Source organism: Lissotriton helveticus, chromosome 4_1 (assembly GCF_964261635.1).
Source record: "Lissotriton helveticus chromosome 4_1, aLisHel1.1, whole genome shotgun sequence".
Classification (NCBI taxonomy): domain Eukaryota; kingdom Metazoa; phylum Chordata; class Amphibia; order Caudata; family Salamandridae; genus Lissotriton; species Lissotriton helveticus.
The window spans coordinates 1,786,342,729-1,786,357,888 of NC_136063.1; the positions used below are offsets into that span (position 1 = coordinate 1,786,342,729).

General features: G+C 42.6%; 1 protein-coding gene across 2 annotated transcripts in view; it reads left to right on the forward strand.

Moving 5' to 3' along the window:
- DIAPH2 (diaphanous related formin 2) overlaps positions 1-15,160 on the forward strand; it is a 4,230,744-nt gene that overhangs the window by 451,756 nt on the left and 3,763,828 nt on the right. For both annotated transcript variants that reach the window (XM_078688424.1, XM_078688425.1), the window contains one exon: positions 12,076-12,096. In XM_078688424.1, the coding sequence (XP_078544550.1) occupies positions 12,076-12,096 (21 nt within the window). The remainder of the gene's footprint in view (positions 1-12,075; positions 12,097-15,160) is intronic.

A 15,160-nucleotide genomic window follows, 5' to 3' on the forward strand; every position in this document is an offset into this window, starting at 1 on the left:
TGGTCTGGAGTGTTATAGTGGACATATGGCACTCAGTCTTGTTTAAGATTACTGTTAGGCTAATAGAAATTACATTAGTTATTCCAAAGCAAGTAATAGCATCATCATTATGAGTGGCCCAGTAAATTGACACCCTGTAAAAACACCCGCTTGTGCTGTCATAGTTTACAGTATCCAGTAATTACTGCGTACAATAAAGTCCAACTCTGGTTAAATATGCTGAAATGTAACATGCCAAAATGCATGGTAATCTCTGGAACATACACTTTTTATGTGGAAAGCACCAAAAAATGCTTGTTATTTACTATTTGAATGGCTCAATAAATACATTTGAATACATTTCAAGAAAGGCCATACTTTCAGGAACATGTAAATACAACAATGACATGGAAAGTTAAATGTCACCTTTACACTGACGTCTGACAAGGAAAAATATGGTTACAGGCCTATTCGTGTAGCCGGACAACAGCAGCTTTTAGAACTGCAGGCAAAATAACCATTTTTGGCAGGAAGGACCCCAAATTTCAAATATTTAGTATGTCACCCCTAAGCAGGCCACAAGATAGTGTGCCTAGTATTGAAAAGAGGTACATGCAAGAATTTAGTATGGTATATTCCTACAGTGAATAGACCCCCAAAATATTTTTTATTGCATGTCCATGGACCGAGTGCCATGCACCATGAGGTGCATGGCACACCGTGGTGCATGGAGGTGCGTGGAAACCTGGTCAGGGGGGCCCTGTTTGGGGTCCCCAAATTCCGCTTCCAACAGCCTTTTCATGGTGGTCTTTCCACCATGAAAAAACTGTCAGAAAGGGCTGTCATAATCCAAATGGTGGTGCCTGCTTCAGCACCACTGCCATTAGGGACTATAAATCCGACCGTTGCCCCATCAGATCACTTTCCCCTGACCGCTGTGGGTCCGACAACTGGTATTGCAATCAGTCAGTCGAACCGTGGGACTTTTGGGAGCAGTCCGTTGCCTTCATATTCAGGCCCAGTGTCCTGATTCCTGTAATGGCATCCATTTTTAAAATGTAATCTTATCCCTTGGTATGTTTTTTGGTAGCTACGTTCCTAAAGGCCTGAATGAGAAAAAGGAAGAGGGGGGGCTGCTAGAACCCTTGGGCTGGTCGCTTGTTAAATTGTTTGCACTTTAAATGGGGCTGTTTAGAAAACTAGAAGGTGGAAATAGTACATTGCAGTACGGGTTCCAATTTACCTTTATTTTTAGATGATACATGAGTTACCCATTGTTTTTATTGATTATGAATTTTTAGCATGTATTTATTCTGTGATTTTATGATCGTTTTTTAACTGATCGAATAAAGAATTGAATTGGCTGGCAGCAGCATTTTTCTCATGTTGCTGGCAGCCACTCGAAGCACTCGCTCACATTGAAGCAAGATGCCCTAAAGAAAATAAAGCTCCGTGGGCCAATCAGAATGCTCTCATTTTAAGTTGACCCTCCAGCGAGAGTTTCTTGCGGACCCTAACTTCCTGATATACAATTAGTTTTGAACCTTCATTTCTCAAAAACTACTGAATTGATTTACACAAAATCATGCAACGCTCACTCTGTAGACCAAGATCTAACTTCCTCCAATCTTGGTGTAATTCCGTTTAGCAGTTTGTGCTGTAGCCTTGTCTAAAGACGTCTTAGGAAAATGCAAGGAGATTTTGCGTTTTGGGACTGCCCTTTTTTATTGCCTCCCACTTACGGATCACCCTGAAACTTTCAAAGCACACACTAATCAAAAAGTAGCACCTTTTTGGAAAGTTTTGTGGAGATTCGTCAAACAGTGCCAAAGTTATTACCAACACAAAAAATGCTTTTCCTATGGAACTGCTGACCTAACTATAACTACCTAGAGGTCAGATGTCATAAGGGATGTCATAAATGATGTCATAAAACATGTCATGAGTAATGTAATATGTGAGGTCATAAGCAGTGCTAACTATAATTAGTGAATTTCTGTGGTGTTCTTTAGTTCAAAACGTTAATTTTGTCACTGATATAGTGCTTAACTATAACATTACTTTAACCTTTGTTTTTTACAGTAAATTTCAAAGTTTTTAGTTTTTTTAACAAAAACTGATCTTTTTACCACACCTAGCTATAACTTTAACTTAACCTTCAGCTTTTTCATTGAATATATACACACTCAAACACTCACAGAAAGAAGCAGAGAGCTCTATAACACCAGTGACACTCTAAATCTGGTCACCTAAAAATGTCAGTTTTTCTAGCAAAGTCTTTAAGCATAGGATTAGACAGTGCCATCTAAGCCGCTCTGAAGAGCTGTTATGACAGTGAAATGTGACATGGATTGCTTTTATTCATTCCTGGGTGGCTTGGGTGGAATTTTATAAATACAAAGCTGTAATACTGTGCATGGAGCGGTAAAAGGATTTTGTTATTTTTTCGGATCAGAACAGATGGCACTAGCTAATTATATGCTTAAAGATTTTGCTGTATAAATGGCAAAAGACAGAAAACTGATAATTGAGGTGAGCCGGTTTAGAGTGTCACTGGTGTTGAACGACTCCCTATGTAGGAGCTGCTCTCCACCTAAACTTGAGAACTACCCAAAGTTCTCTGCTTCCTTTCATGTAATTTATGTGGCGCTCCAAGCTTGAAAGGTTTGTGTGTGTATATATGTATATATTTAAATATATATATTTATATATATATATATATATATATATCACAGCTCCAAAACCTACGAAATACCCAGCCGGGTCATAGGATAAATAAGTACTCTCGAGCACGGCAAAATCACTCAGCAGGGCGGTTTATTTCAAAGATAACAGACGCGTTTCGGGAGAGCCCTCCCTTTCTCAATGTTCACATCTGACATTCAGTGCGCGGCATCATTTTCAATGTTTGCACCACATGAGTAGAAACAAACAAGAGACCAATTCATTTACGCAGCTTTAGGCACCATCTTGTAGTGTATATTTACATCACAATTTCACATACGTTGCTACCAGTTTCAGAACACCAAAATACTGCCGTGTATCGGCAAAAGCAAAGTCTCATAAACCAATCCAAAATATTATGCAAAATATTAATACATTTCATGGCTGGAATAACTATGCATTTTTAAGAAAAACTCAACTCCCGAACAGAACACAAAGTTATACTGTGATTAAGTCGGACAAAATCTTGCCGTGGATCGGCAATTGCAGCCCACTAGGACTGCCACAATATGAAAAGTACGCTGCACTCTCCTTGACTATTTCAGCTCTTTATTTTGACAAAACTCTCCTCCTACTACGCGTTTCAAACTTCTGGTTCTTGGTCACGGTAGTATACACAGTCCCTTGTCTATTTCTGCTATTTATACTAGACACCCACAGTTGCCGATAATGAGGCATTGTGGTACTAGTAGTTAACATTTCATACAAGTGTTGCAAACACATTCCTTATACATATAGCATACCTCTAGTATCAGTCTTACTGATTGTGAAGCTTAGAAGGGATGAATGTGACTATGAGCAGGGATCCATATTCACATTTGCCAGATGCTTCAACGTATTAAGACAACAATTAGACACAAACAAAACTGTACTCAAATGTCCCAATACCACCCAAAGTGAGTCTGAGTCTGATCTCAGTGAAGGTGAAGTAAGACCAACATCATCTCGTCAACTGTCTTTTTTAGACAAAATTAAGATGCTATATCAGGACCAACAAAATCCAAGGAGCAGAGGAAGAGGTCGTGGAACTGAAAGAACAAGTGCAAGAGGAAGAGGGACACAGGCCCACAGAGAAAACAATGCAAGACAAGAAGAGGCCTCAGAAAGAACAAGAGGATATTATCACCGCAACCGCACTGTAATGCAGTAACGGAAACTGCTCAGAGGGCCAAAGACCCTGATCTAACCATTAATTTGTCAAAACACACGTTAACTGAAGCTAAACGCAGCCTTTTGAAAAAAGGTCTATCATTTTTGTCCAGAGAAACACCAGGACCTGGTGGAAACTAAAATAGATATGTATAAGTACATCTGAAAGTTGAAGGTAAAAAAAAAAAAAAAGAAATCCAAATTGCCCTCAAACTCGGCTGAAGCTACCACAACAGTGATAGTCATGCTTCTGTTATTATTCAAATCAAATCAAATCAAAAGAAACTTTATTTCGATTGAATTTACAATCATAAAAGTACAGTATACAGTATTTGCAACAATTTAAAAGTTTTTACCACAAAAACAATATTGGCTGATAGATACGAAGAACATGAATTAAATCTTTAAAAGAGTCGTCTATATAATGGTATCCTGTGCGGCGATGGAATGGAATTTATTCTTGTAGTAAAACAGGAAAATTTATGATGCAGAAACAATTAAATGGGAACGAATTTTCAAGCAAGTCTTTAAAAAACAAGCTATAGATTTGGCAATAAAAGGAGTATCTAAAAACTGTAATGCCAAAAGAGCAGGTCTGCATCTTCTCAATCCGAATTGTCGGAGAAGAGGGACCAACCAGCGTTTGCGCGGGATCTCGTAAAAACTACAGAATAATGTTACATGCAAAGTAGACTGAGTAGAACAGTCGTCACAGGGACATCTAATTAGTTCACGTGTCCAATCTAAGGGCTCAGGGAACGAGACAAGACGATAAAAGGAATCAAACCGAAATCTGGTTAAAACATATCGATCATAATTTGACAAATAAAAAGTCAGATATGGTTGGATGCCATTGGAGGATTGTATCATTGTTAAATAGGTATTTAATTGTTTGCCAAGTTCAGAACACATGCGTAATTCTCTTAAATGGGTGGCACAAAGGTTCTTCAAGGTCTTTCTAGGTATGGTCGTTATTGAGGCAGGGTTAGTGAAGAACGCTGGGCAATTCAAATCGTTCAGAAAGTTAAAAACATAAGAAAGCCAGGGAATCTTTTTCCAATGGGTCAATGTCAGGCAATCGGAGATTAGCGACCGAGTAAGGAGGCATTGCTCCTTGGTCCATATACGATGCCAGAGGAGGATCGGTTGGTATCTAATGATGTCAGATAGATAATCCCAACCGAGCTCAATATGGCTACCGTAATTGGGGGCACTACGGGGAAGAGCTAGTACATATTTCAAGAAATCGTTTTCAATTACTTGAAGCTCGGTAGCGGGAGCATAGCCCCATACACCCGCTCCGTAAGTAGCCACGCTCAAGCACTTAGCTTGATAGATTTTCATTAACACAGCAGGAGCGGGCTTGCCCAGTTTCCTTGAGAAAGAGGTCAGCGCCGTTGTTGTGCGCTGAAACTGCAATTTCTTGCTGGAGGTGGTAGGTTTCCAGGACATGTGGTCGTCTATAAGGATCCCTAAGTACGGGTATTTTCTAGCATTGTCTAGCCTGGTATTGTCAATATAGAGAGGTTTACTTTTCTGAGCTTTCTTGCCAATATGCATGACAACGGTCTTCGATTTGTTTACCTTTAGGCCGAGCGAAAGCATATATTGACAATACTTGTCCAGTTGGAGCTGAAGTTGGATTGGTGTTCTCGCTAGAATGACAGAGTCGTCAGCGTACAATAATGCGGGGATTGGCCGGGTGTTAATACAGGGAAGATCCTTATTGCCTACCAGCATCGCTTGCTCCAATCCATTTGTATAGATATTAAATAGGAATGGTGCAAGGACGCACCCCTGCCTGACGCCTTTAGTAATACTAAAAGATTCCGATAATTCGCCATTAATGCCATACCTCACACATGCTTTGGCATCCGAGTAAAGCTCTCGGAGGAATTTCAGGAGTGGAGGATCAATGCCCAGGTTATTCAGAATCTCCCATAATTTGGAGTGGATTACGCAGTCGAAAGCGGAGCTTAAGTCCACGTAAACCAGATAAAGGTTGCCGCCTTTAGCCCACGCGTATTTGCCCATGAGAAGTGTCAAATTAAGGGCCTGTTCGACAGTACCCAATCCCTCTTGGAACCCGAACTGGAGATCAGTTAAGATCTTCTTCTCTTTAGCCCAGTCCTGGAGACGTTCCAGGAGTAGTCTCCCAGCGACCTTACCCAGCGAGTCCAAAAGGGAAATGGGTCTGTAACAGGCTGGGTTGTCGCGTTCTCCCTTTTTAAAAATGGGTAGGAGCACAGATGAAGACCAGGAATCGATAAGGCCAACTTGTGAAACTGCGGACATGACTTGCATGACTATTGGTGCCCATAGGTCTAGATTACTCACAAAGATGTCAAGAGGGACTCCGTCCGGGCCAGGAGCTTTCCCAGTCTTTGAGGAGGTCAGTGCAGCTGTCACCTCCACAAGGTCGAAGTGGAGGTCAATAGGATAGATGTTATCCCTAGTAAAGACTGCCTCCTCAATTCTGGTGGCTTCAGGTGTTAAAGGGGAGTCCCCAAAGATCTCTGAGTAGTGGGTTACCCATTTTTCAGCAGGGACTGCCACGTCTAGGTGGCGGACAGCTGTATCATCCACTAGAAAGGGGGACTTGACTGTTCGCCAGAACAACGTGGTGTCCCTGTTTCTTGTACTCTCATGCAGTTGGGCCCAAAGGTTGTTTTTTAATTCCTGTTTACGGGTTTTTTGGGCCAGCTTGTAATTCTTTCTTAGTGAGGCAATTAAGGCCGTGTCCCTATCTTGGCTGTGTAAAGCTCGTTTTAGAGCACTAAGGGCCTTACGGCAATGGGAGTCAAACCACCCTTGGGAATCCTTATCATGAGTCTTATGTTGGCGAGTGAGCTCCTGCCGAATAGCTTCTAAGATTTTATCGAAGCTAGAGAGAATCGACTGGGGGGATGAAGTCTCCTCCAGGCAATTAACTATTAAGGGAAGGGTTTTTTGGATTATCCTGCTAGTAACCTCGTTGGGATTGATTTTTGACCATTTTACTGTAAAACCGTTGATATTATCCATCTCCAGAGAATGCTGCGTTAAAAGACTGGTCTTGGAATGGGTAGAGGGAGCTGAGTTAAATATAATAGTGATACTGTTGGAGTAGTGATCACTAGAAGGATCAGTACCGATTGTAAAGTTTTTTAATCTATTTTTTAAAGTTTGCGAACAAAGAACGTAATCAATGGTAGAGAAAAGACCTCTGCCGTGAAAGGTCGGCTTGAACACGACAGCAGGACACACTGATTCATTCGCAAATTCGAGATCTAGTGAAAAGAGACAGTTGTTTAAGCCGGTCCCAATACTGGAGTGAGTAAAGTGGGTGATGGGGAGATCATGCTCGTCTTGGAGCCCACAAATACCTTTTTTATAATCGCTGCATAGATGAACGTTAAAATCCCCCCCCCACACAACATAGCATTGTAGCTGTGAGTTCTTGTCTTTCTGATCATGCAAAAATGTAGTAACTTCTATCAGAAACTTAACACAGTCGGTGGGTGTGGAGTTATTATACATATTGATAAAATATTAAATGGAATTTTTGTCGAGGGCAAGCTTAAGGATTTGAAAAATTGGAGACACCAATGGTACTTCATTAATCGTAAATGAAATTTGGTTGGAAATATAAATAGCTAAGCCGCCCTTAGATCTTCCATGTATAGACGGGCTAGCAGGAATATGAAAAGTTCTATAACCCTGGATGTGAATTGGGTCGATGGCCCAGGTTTCCTGGAGGCAGACTATTTTATGTTTATTAATCACGTCAATCCAGGACTGAAGGTGAATCTTGGATCTAAGCCCCGCGACATTCCAGTAAAGAACTGGAAGATCCCAGGTTGGTGGTAAAGTAGAATTTGTGACTTGTAAGTGAACAGGGGGTAATGGATCACGAAACTGAGTGACTGGAATAGAAGTGGTGGAAATAAGTTTGGTAACACCGGAGATAGAAGTGGAGAGTTGTTGCCTTGTATCCATCTTCTCAGGAAGGATTGGGTGGACATGACTGTGATCTAAGTCCCGAGCGGTTGTCGATTGCGAAAGGAGATTTAACGAGGGGGTACAAGGCTTAATATGTGAGCCAGACGGAGATGTCAGAGTGAATCCTGACGGCGGAATATTTCTGGGAATATGATTAAAATGACTCTGAGTGTTAATAGTGACTTTGGTACTTGTGGAGAGGACTGATGGTCAGTCGACCATATCCAAGCATTCGTATCTGTTGGATAACAATGGACCACGCCAGTTGGTAAAATGACCAGGGACTGGGTTGCTAAATCCATGGCCCGGCCAGTGGGGACGATCTCTATTCCCATCCCAGTTCCCCACTCTTGTCCAGCTCCAAGGGGGGCCGCATTATGTCGTGGAGCCGGGGGGTAGAAATATGACAGAGTGTGAGTAGCTATCCCTTCATTGGAAATATGATCTCCCTAAGAGCAGATATGCTCAACTGTGTTAGGATCAACAAGGTTCACTATGACGCAGTCACCCTGAGTGCTCTTGGGCTCAGTACCCAGCCAGGGCACTCTGCGCACTGTAGTGACTCTGTTGTCCAAAAAGTTTGGTAAAGGTCTGTTATTGGACAACCAATATATAACTTTGTTTTTTAACGACCAGACCGATTCGTTCTGATTAGGGGGGAGTTCCGGGACACCTGTCATGATGACTACATAAGGGGATGCCTCAGGCGGAAGATGGATAGGGTGGCCCCTCCTCTTACGATTTCTCGGGACGTTGTTAAATCCAGCAGAGTTTTTGGGGAGAGTGGCGGCCGGGATAGAATGAACTGGTGGAGGTTTTGGTTGGATTGACGACTGTGGCTTGGGGGTGATTGAAGGTTGAGTCGGTAAGGGGTTAGGTGGATTGGGTGGTACTTGGGGCTTGGTAGTAGTTGAAGGTGGTAGTTTTTGTAGGTGTTCCTGCGGGGCCTTTTGATTTGTAATAGAGGGATTGGGTGCAGTCGAACCGGGGTTAGATATTTTCGTGACGTGAGTAAGGGGTCTCCCATGAGCTGAATTGGGGTCTTTAATGGTAGCCCTACTTGGGTTCAGAGCTAGGGACAGTTGAGTTAGTTGGGATTGGACCTGGTTCAATGTAGTTTCTATGGGCTTTAGGTAGTGCTTAAATAGGTCTCCGAGTTTGCTAAGCAGTAGGTTATCATTACTACAGGTGTTAGTAGTTAGATTACCGTTGTCAGCCATACTATCCTCATCATCATAGCTACTAGAGGTGGTGGAGTTGATGCTTAAATTATCTGTGGTAAGACTCGTTGCGATTGCTAATGAAGGGAGGGGTGGTTGATGGGGAATCAGGGCAAGGTTGGTAGGTTGTGAGGGGGAATGAAGAGTGGACGGGGTTGTGAAATTGGCTATGGGGAGGGGATTAGTGGTATAATGAGACTTACTAGTTTTCCTCTTCTTTTTTTTGGGAATTGCGCCTTCGCGTATACCCCTATCTGTAGTTGGAGAAGGGGCAACAGCGGTTTGGGTAACAAAAATAGCAGGGGTTTTTTCAAGTGACAGATGGGAGTCAGAAAGGTCTAGGGATGCAGACAGGTCCACAGTGCGAGGGACCGTATGCAAATCTGGGTGCACTAACAATAGCGGGGGTAGCTCTACAGGACGCTGGGGTGTTTTAACAGTAGCCAGTAAGCCCATAGAGGAGCGTCTGGCAGTAGCCAGGTCCTGTGAGACTCTCCGATTCAATAGGGTAATACCCTGTTCGATGGCCGCGTTGGCTTTAGTTATAAATTGATCTATCGGCCCGATAACCTCAGCAGCAGCCTGGGCCTGTTTTTTGACAGTATTCCTTGTTGTTCTGGGGGACATGGTGCAATATAATATGTTGTGTGATGGAAGTTCTGTAAATTCTGAATGCGGACTAAACACAGGTTAATTAACAATGCATACAGTATCAGCATATATAAGGGGAGAGGAAACAAACGTAAATAGGGTGGCCCAGTCCAGTCCTGCCCGGTCTTGAACGGGCTTAAACGGGCCCGCCCTTGGCCCGGGCTTCGCCTCGCGCGCGTCCCGCGTTGCGGGTAGGGCTGATCAAGTTAATAGGTTCATGCAGGGGGGCGCGGCCGCCGGGGGAAGAGGCACCAGCTGAAAGGTGTAAAGGCTGCTGGTCCTCGCAGTCCCCCGGTGTAGGCAGCTAGTAGTTTAAGAAAGATCAAGCGCACGCTGGGAGCGTTCAGGCAGACCGCCGAATGCGGGGAAGCTCCCACCAGCGGCGCGATCTCCCAAATGATCGTTCAGTGAAGAAATGCACCCTCCATGTGCAGCGGGAAACCTTCCACGAAAGTTACAAGGGCAAGTGAGCGGCACCCGCGGAGCGGGTGTCGCGAACGGTAAATAGCAGCTGGTGGGGGGCGCGGCCGCCGGGGGAAGAGGCACCAGCTGAAAGGTGTAAAGGCTGCTGGTCCTCGCAGTCCCCCGGTGTAGGCAGCTAGTAGTTTAAGATCAAGCGCACGCTGGGAGCGTTCAGGCAGACCGCCGAATGCGGGGAAGCTCCCACCAGCGGCGCGATCTCCCAAATGATCGTTCAGTGAAGAAATGCACCCTCCATGTGCAGCGGGAAACCTTCCACGAAAGTTACAAGGGCAAGTGAGCGGCACCCGCGGAGCGGGTGTCGCGAATGGTAAATAGCAGCTGGTGGGGGGCGCGGCCGCCGGGGGAAGAGGCACCAGCTGAAAGGTGTAAAGGCTGCTGGTCCTCGCAGTCCCCCGGTGTAGGCAGCTAGTAGTTTAAGATCAAGCGCACGCTGGGAGCGTTCAGGCAGACCGCCGAATGCGGGGAAGCTCCCACCAGCGGCGCGATCTCCCAAATGATCGTTCAGTGAAGAAATGCACCCTCCATGTGCAGCGGGAAACCTTCCACGAAAGTTACAAGGGCAAGTGAGCGGCACCCCTGTTATTATTCATGTGGCTCATTTAAAGACCATTAACAAGGTAGATCACACCACTTATCTTGAATGTCATGAGTTAATAGGTTATGTCTCATATGCCACTGTGGGACGGTATCATTATTTCATTTGCTACAGAGCTATGATGTATTTATTTGAGACACGTTCATGTATGTATTCATTTATTACCGCTGGTATTGTTATCCCAACAAAGATTTACTTGTGGCGCGTTCTTAACCCTAACTGAAGTCCTAGAATGTGCTCCGTAAGTACTTTGATGACATGCAGAATTATTTAGGAGTCAATCTGTAATGTGTCCTTGTATATCCACAAGGGCTTTAATTTAGTTCAGAAAAGAGTTGCATGAATCGGGCTGTGAGACATCCGACCTGCTTGAAGTTCAGGACACATGCCCTCTAGGTTACTTTTATGGTGGTGAAAGATGATTACATTCAATTCATGCTTTAGCTGCAGAGTTATTAACCAAATCTATCTTAATTAGGAAGACATTTATGGAAATGTATATATACAGAACGACTGTCCAGTGTGGCTACAATTCGAGGTGTATACATACCAGCTAGATAAGTTCGCACGTTTAAAATCATATGTTCTGTCTTGTGCCTCTCTGGCACATTTTCACGGAAGGGCTGAGTGGCTGAATGCACACATTCAGGTAGAGGTCAGTGTACATGGGGCTTTACTCCGCCTTCATCTTCTGCGATCTGAAAAATCTACACTATGTCTAATTATTTTGGGGAAGAAGACTCAAATCTATTAACATACATTACTGTACTTTTGTCATTGTTTTTCACTTGCATAGACAGATCCTCTAACATACTAGTATCTTCTCATTTAAATACATTTTTCCTTCGTGATGCATGTATCGGTTGTTTTAATACAGAATCTCATTGAACATCTCAAGCTATTAAAGTGAATTAATTGTATTGTTAGTAACCACACAACGACCATCACTCGTGCAATGCCCTTTAGTATTATCTTGGACGCAGCATGCTCTTTACTGGGGTCGGGGTTGCAGCTAACCGTAGCATGCTTTAGACCTTGTGACAAATATTAGTGCCTGTTTTGCCGTCATCTTCTGTCTCATGCAAATCATCATACTGTAGTATCCATCAAATAGAAATCTTTGCCTGAGTTAGAATTCTGACATTTAGATTTTTTTAAATTAATATAATGTAACAATTGTTTTAAACTAATAACTCAATTGCATTTGCTTTCTGAATAACGTTAGCATGCTAATAATATTGCCATGTTTGTTTTTTTACACCATAACTGCTCTGCGTTGACCACTGCATGCAGATAACTGGGAGTAAAGTTTTGGTGAGTACTAATTTTCTTTAGAATATTCGAATCGAACAGTGTGTGTTATATTTGTAAATGTTGCCTGCTTTTATGCTTCGTTGCTCATATGACAAAAACGTAGCGAAGCTTAACTCCACCAAATTAAATCGTTTATATGGAGCATTGCTTTTCTGTTAAATATCTTTACAACTATCCTATGTAGCAAACTGTGCACGTTTACTGGGGTAATAAATAGAACCTCGGAACAAATCCGTGGAAATCTACAGGAGAGAAGTGACGCATTAGCTGAAGGCAGCACCCGTTAACCAGCATGAAAAGCTCAATGCATGCAAAATATAGGCAAATTGTCAGATAGTCATTGAAAACACTTTTACTAATGACAGACCTATTCAAAGCAACATGCAGAAAGCTGGAAGCTAAGCCAAATGTTAATGCTGAAATGCGACTGTACTGCACGCTTTTCCTAGTTGTTGAAACACAACTATCTCTAGCTTCAGGACATGTACACGTCAGTGAGTTTTGACCTCTGTCACGGGTTCCACGTTTACAATACTGTAACATTAATTTGTGTTAAATTCTTCTCAACTTTTTCTTTTGATATTTGTAATTCTTAAGTTGTATCATTTTTCATGCTGACACTGAGTAATAGGTACATAATGGTGGTAATGTTAGTGTTTACATTGCTTCTTGGATTACGTACCAGTATTCTGTATTACTCCGAGTTATAGTCTTCCTCATCACAATCCTTACTCGTGAGGCTTTTGCCTAAGGTGTAGACCATATTAACTAAGAACTTTAAAAAATGCTGGTCTAGGCTCTGGTTGTACAAAATAAACCCTGCCCCGGTACATTGACCGCAGTGAGGCACTTAGCCTCCTCGAACTCCTCTGATAACAAAGCTAGCAGACTTGATTATACTCCCTTGTAAACCAACCAGAAGGTAGAAACTTCTGTTCCTGAACTAAATCATGTGGGACTGAGCCTTTTAATTCATAAGCTCAACAGAAAGTCTGTTTTATCCGTCTACTTAATGGGCCAGAAAATGGACAAATCACCTTTTCTGGAATATCTAAAGTTCTGAAGAGAAATTGTGCCTTTTTAAATTCCTGTGAAAAATAGATAATCCCCTACAACATCTAATAAATGTAATAAATGTTATTCCTGAGAATAGGGAGAGGAGACATGGCAAAACAATATCTTCATCTGAATTAAATGAAGATGCTAATGGTAAAAAAGATGGATCAGTTCTCAACACTACCCTATATGGAAAAAAATGAAGGTATGGTGCATCAACTAAAAAAGCTTCAGTTTATCACAAATGTCTTCCAGATGCGATAGCGACTAAGAAAAAATGCTTTCAAAGTGAGAAATTCTATAGAAATTGATTCGTTTTTTTTTCAAAGGAAAACTTTATAGAGCTTTGAGAACCAATGGTAAATCCCAGAATGGATGGGAGAATTGATCACAGGTCTCCAGTTAGAAAATATTATTTGGTAGCCTTCTTATAAGACCTTCTACTTGCAAGACATCATTAACTCTGAAAAGCCTTGATTGGTGCCCACTGTCTATGCAACATAAAAACAGACAATCCTTTTAAGAAATTGTCACTAAGGAAGTCTAAAACTATTGTAGAGAGACAAGAGGAGGCATTTAACCCCTTTAGTTCCCCACCAATTCTCAACATTCTTCCAATTTCCAGAGTATTTTTTAATGTGGAAGGCCTTCTAGACTCTGGAATTGAACAGGTTACCTTTTCCGCACAACCTAGTCCAAGCTATCTCCTACTTTCAACTTCCCGAACCCCAACTTGAGCTGCGATAGGGACGATTTTGGAAGAAGAGGGTCTCGCAGAGGAGAAGGATGGATTGGAAGGTTCCCTGGATCTGTTACTGCTAACCTGAGAATTTCTGGAAACTAGAGGCCAGTAAGAGGCTTACAATATAACCTGAGCCTTCTCCTGTATGACTATCCTCAACACTCTGGAGAGCAAATGGATTGGAGGAGAAGCATAAATCAGAACTTGTGGCCTGGGAATAGGGAGAGCGTTCAGAGCCCAAGCTTTTTGTGACTGAACCAGAGCAGGAATCTGAGAAGCTAAATACTCTGCTCCATTGTCAACATATCTATCCAGTAAAGACCAAATGGCTGTAGGAACTGATTAAATATTACAGGTATGAGAGTCATTCAGGTTGAAGATGGAAAACTTCTGCTTAACTGGTCTGTAAGCCCATTCCCCTCCCCGGATGATGAATTCCTTCCATAGAGGGGAGAATGGACTTTGTCCAATTCTCCCTCACTTTTGTTAGGATAGTCAGAGCCCAGACTCGTATGTCAGCCACGGTTGATGAATGTGTTCCAGAGAGAGAAGATTAGACTTTGCCCAATTCCCCATTGCTTTTGCTAGGGTAGCCAGGGCCCGACTCTTGTTTCACCCCAATGGCCCGACTCTTGTTTCACCCCAATTGCCAAATAAGCCCAAGCCACTTGATTGTCTATTCTTATTGTTTTCTTAATCAATGACAGGAAAGCATAACAAGCATTGAAAATGGCTGCTAGTTCCCTCTCATTATGGGCTATTTGGTAATCCATTCGGACCAGAGGCATTGGACAGAAATATCCTCCATTGCAGCTCGCCAGCCCTGAGACTGGCATCCGTTGTAATGATCGTGGGATTTTTCACCATGAAGGAAACACATTGAATTCAACTACCAATTCTGATCATGTCGTATTGAGCCTGTTACATGAATGATGCTGTCATTTTCTACCACTAAGGATTCCAGTGTCACAACAGGTGCTAGACTAGTTGATACAAGTGAAGACTTGACCAAGGAATGATGGCCAAAAGGAAGCAATCCCTCCCTTAACTCCCAGCCACTCTCTTGCTGTTGCTAAAGTCTTCTGTAGAAGATTCAAGAGGGACTGTTCAACTTCTCTTTCCCCGGATGTGGAAGGAATACCTTGGCATCTTCTTTTTTTAAAATTGCTCCAATGTACTGCCGTGTCTGGTATTTCTCTAAATTTAAAAGCCACTGTTGTTACTTAAAATTCTTTTGTGTAATTTTCTCTGATTATTGCAAGCACC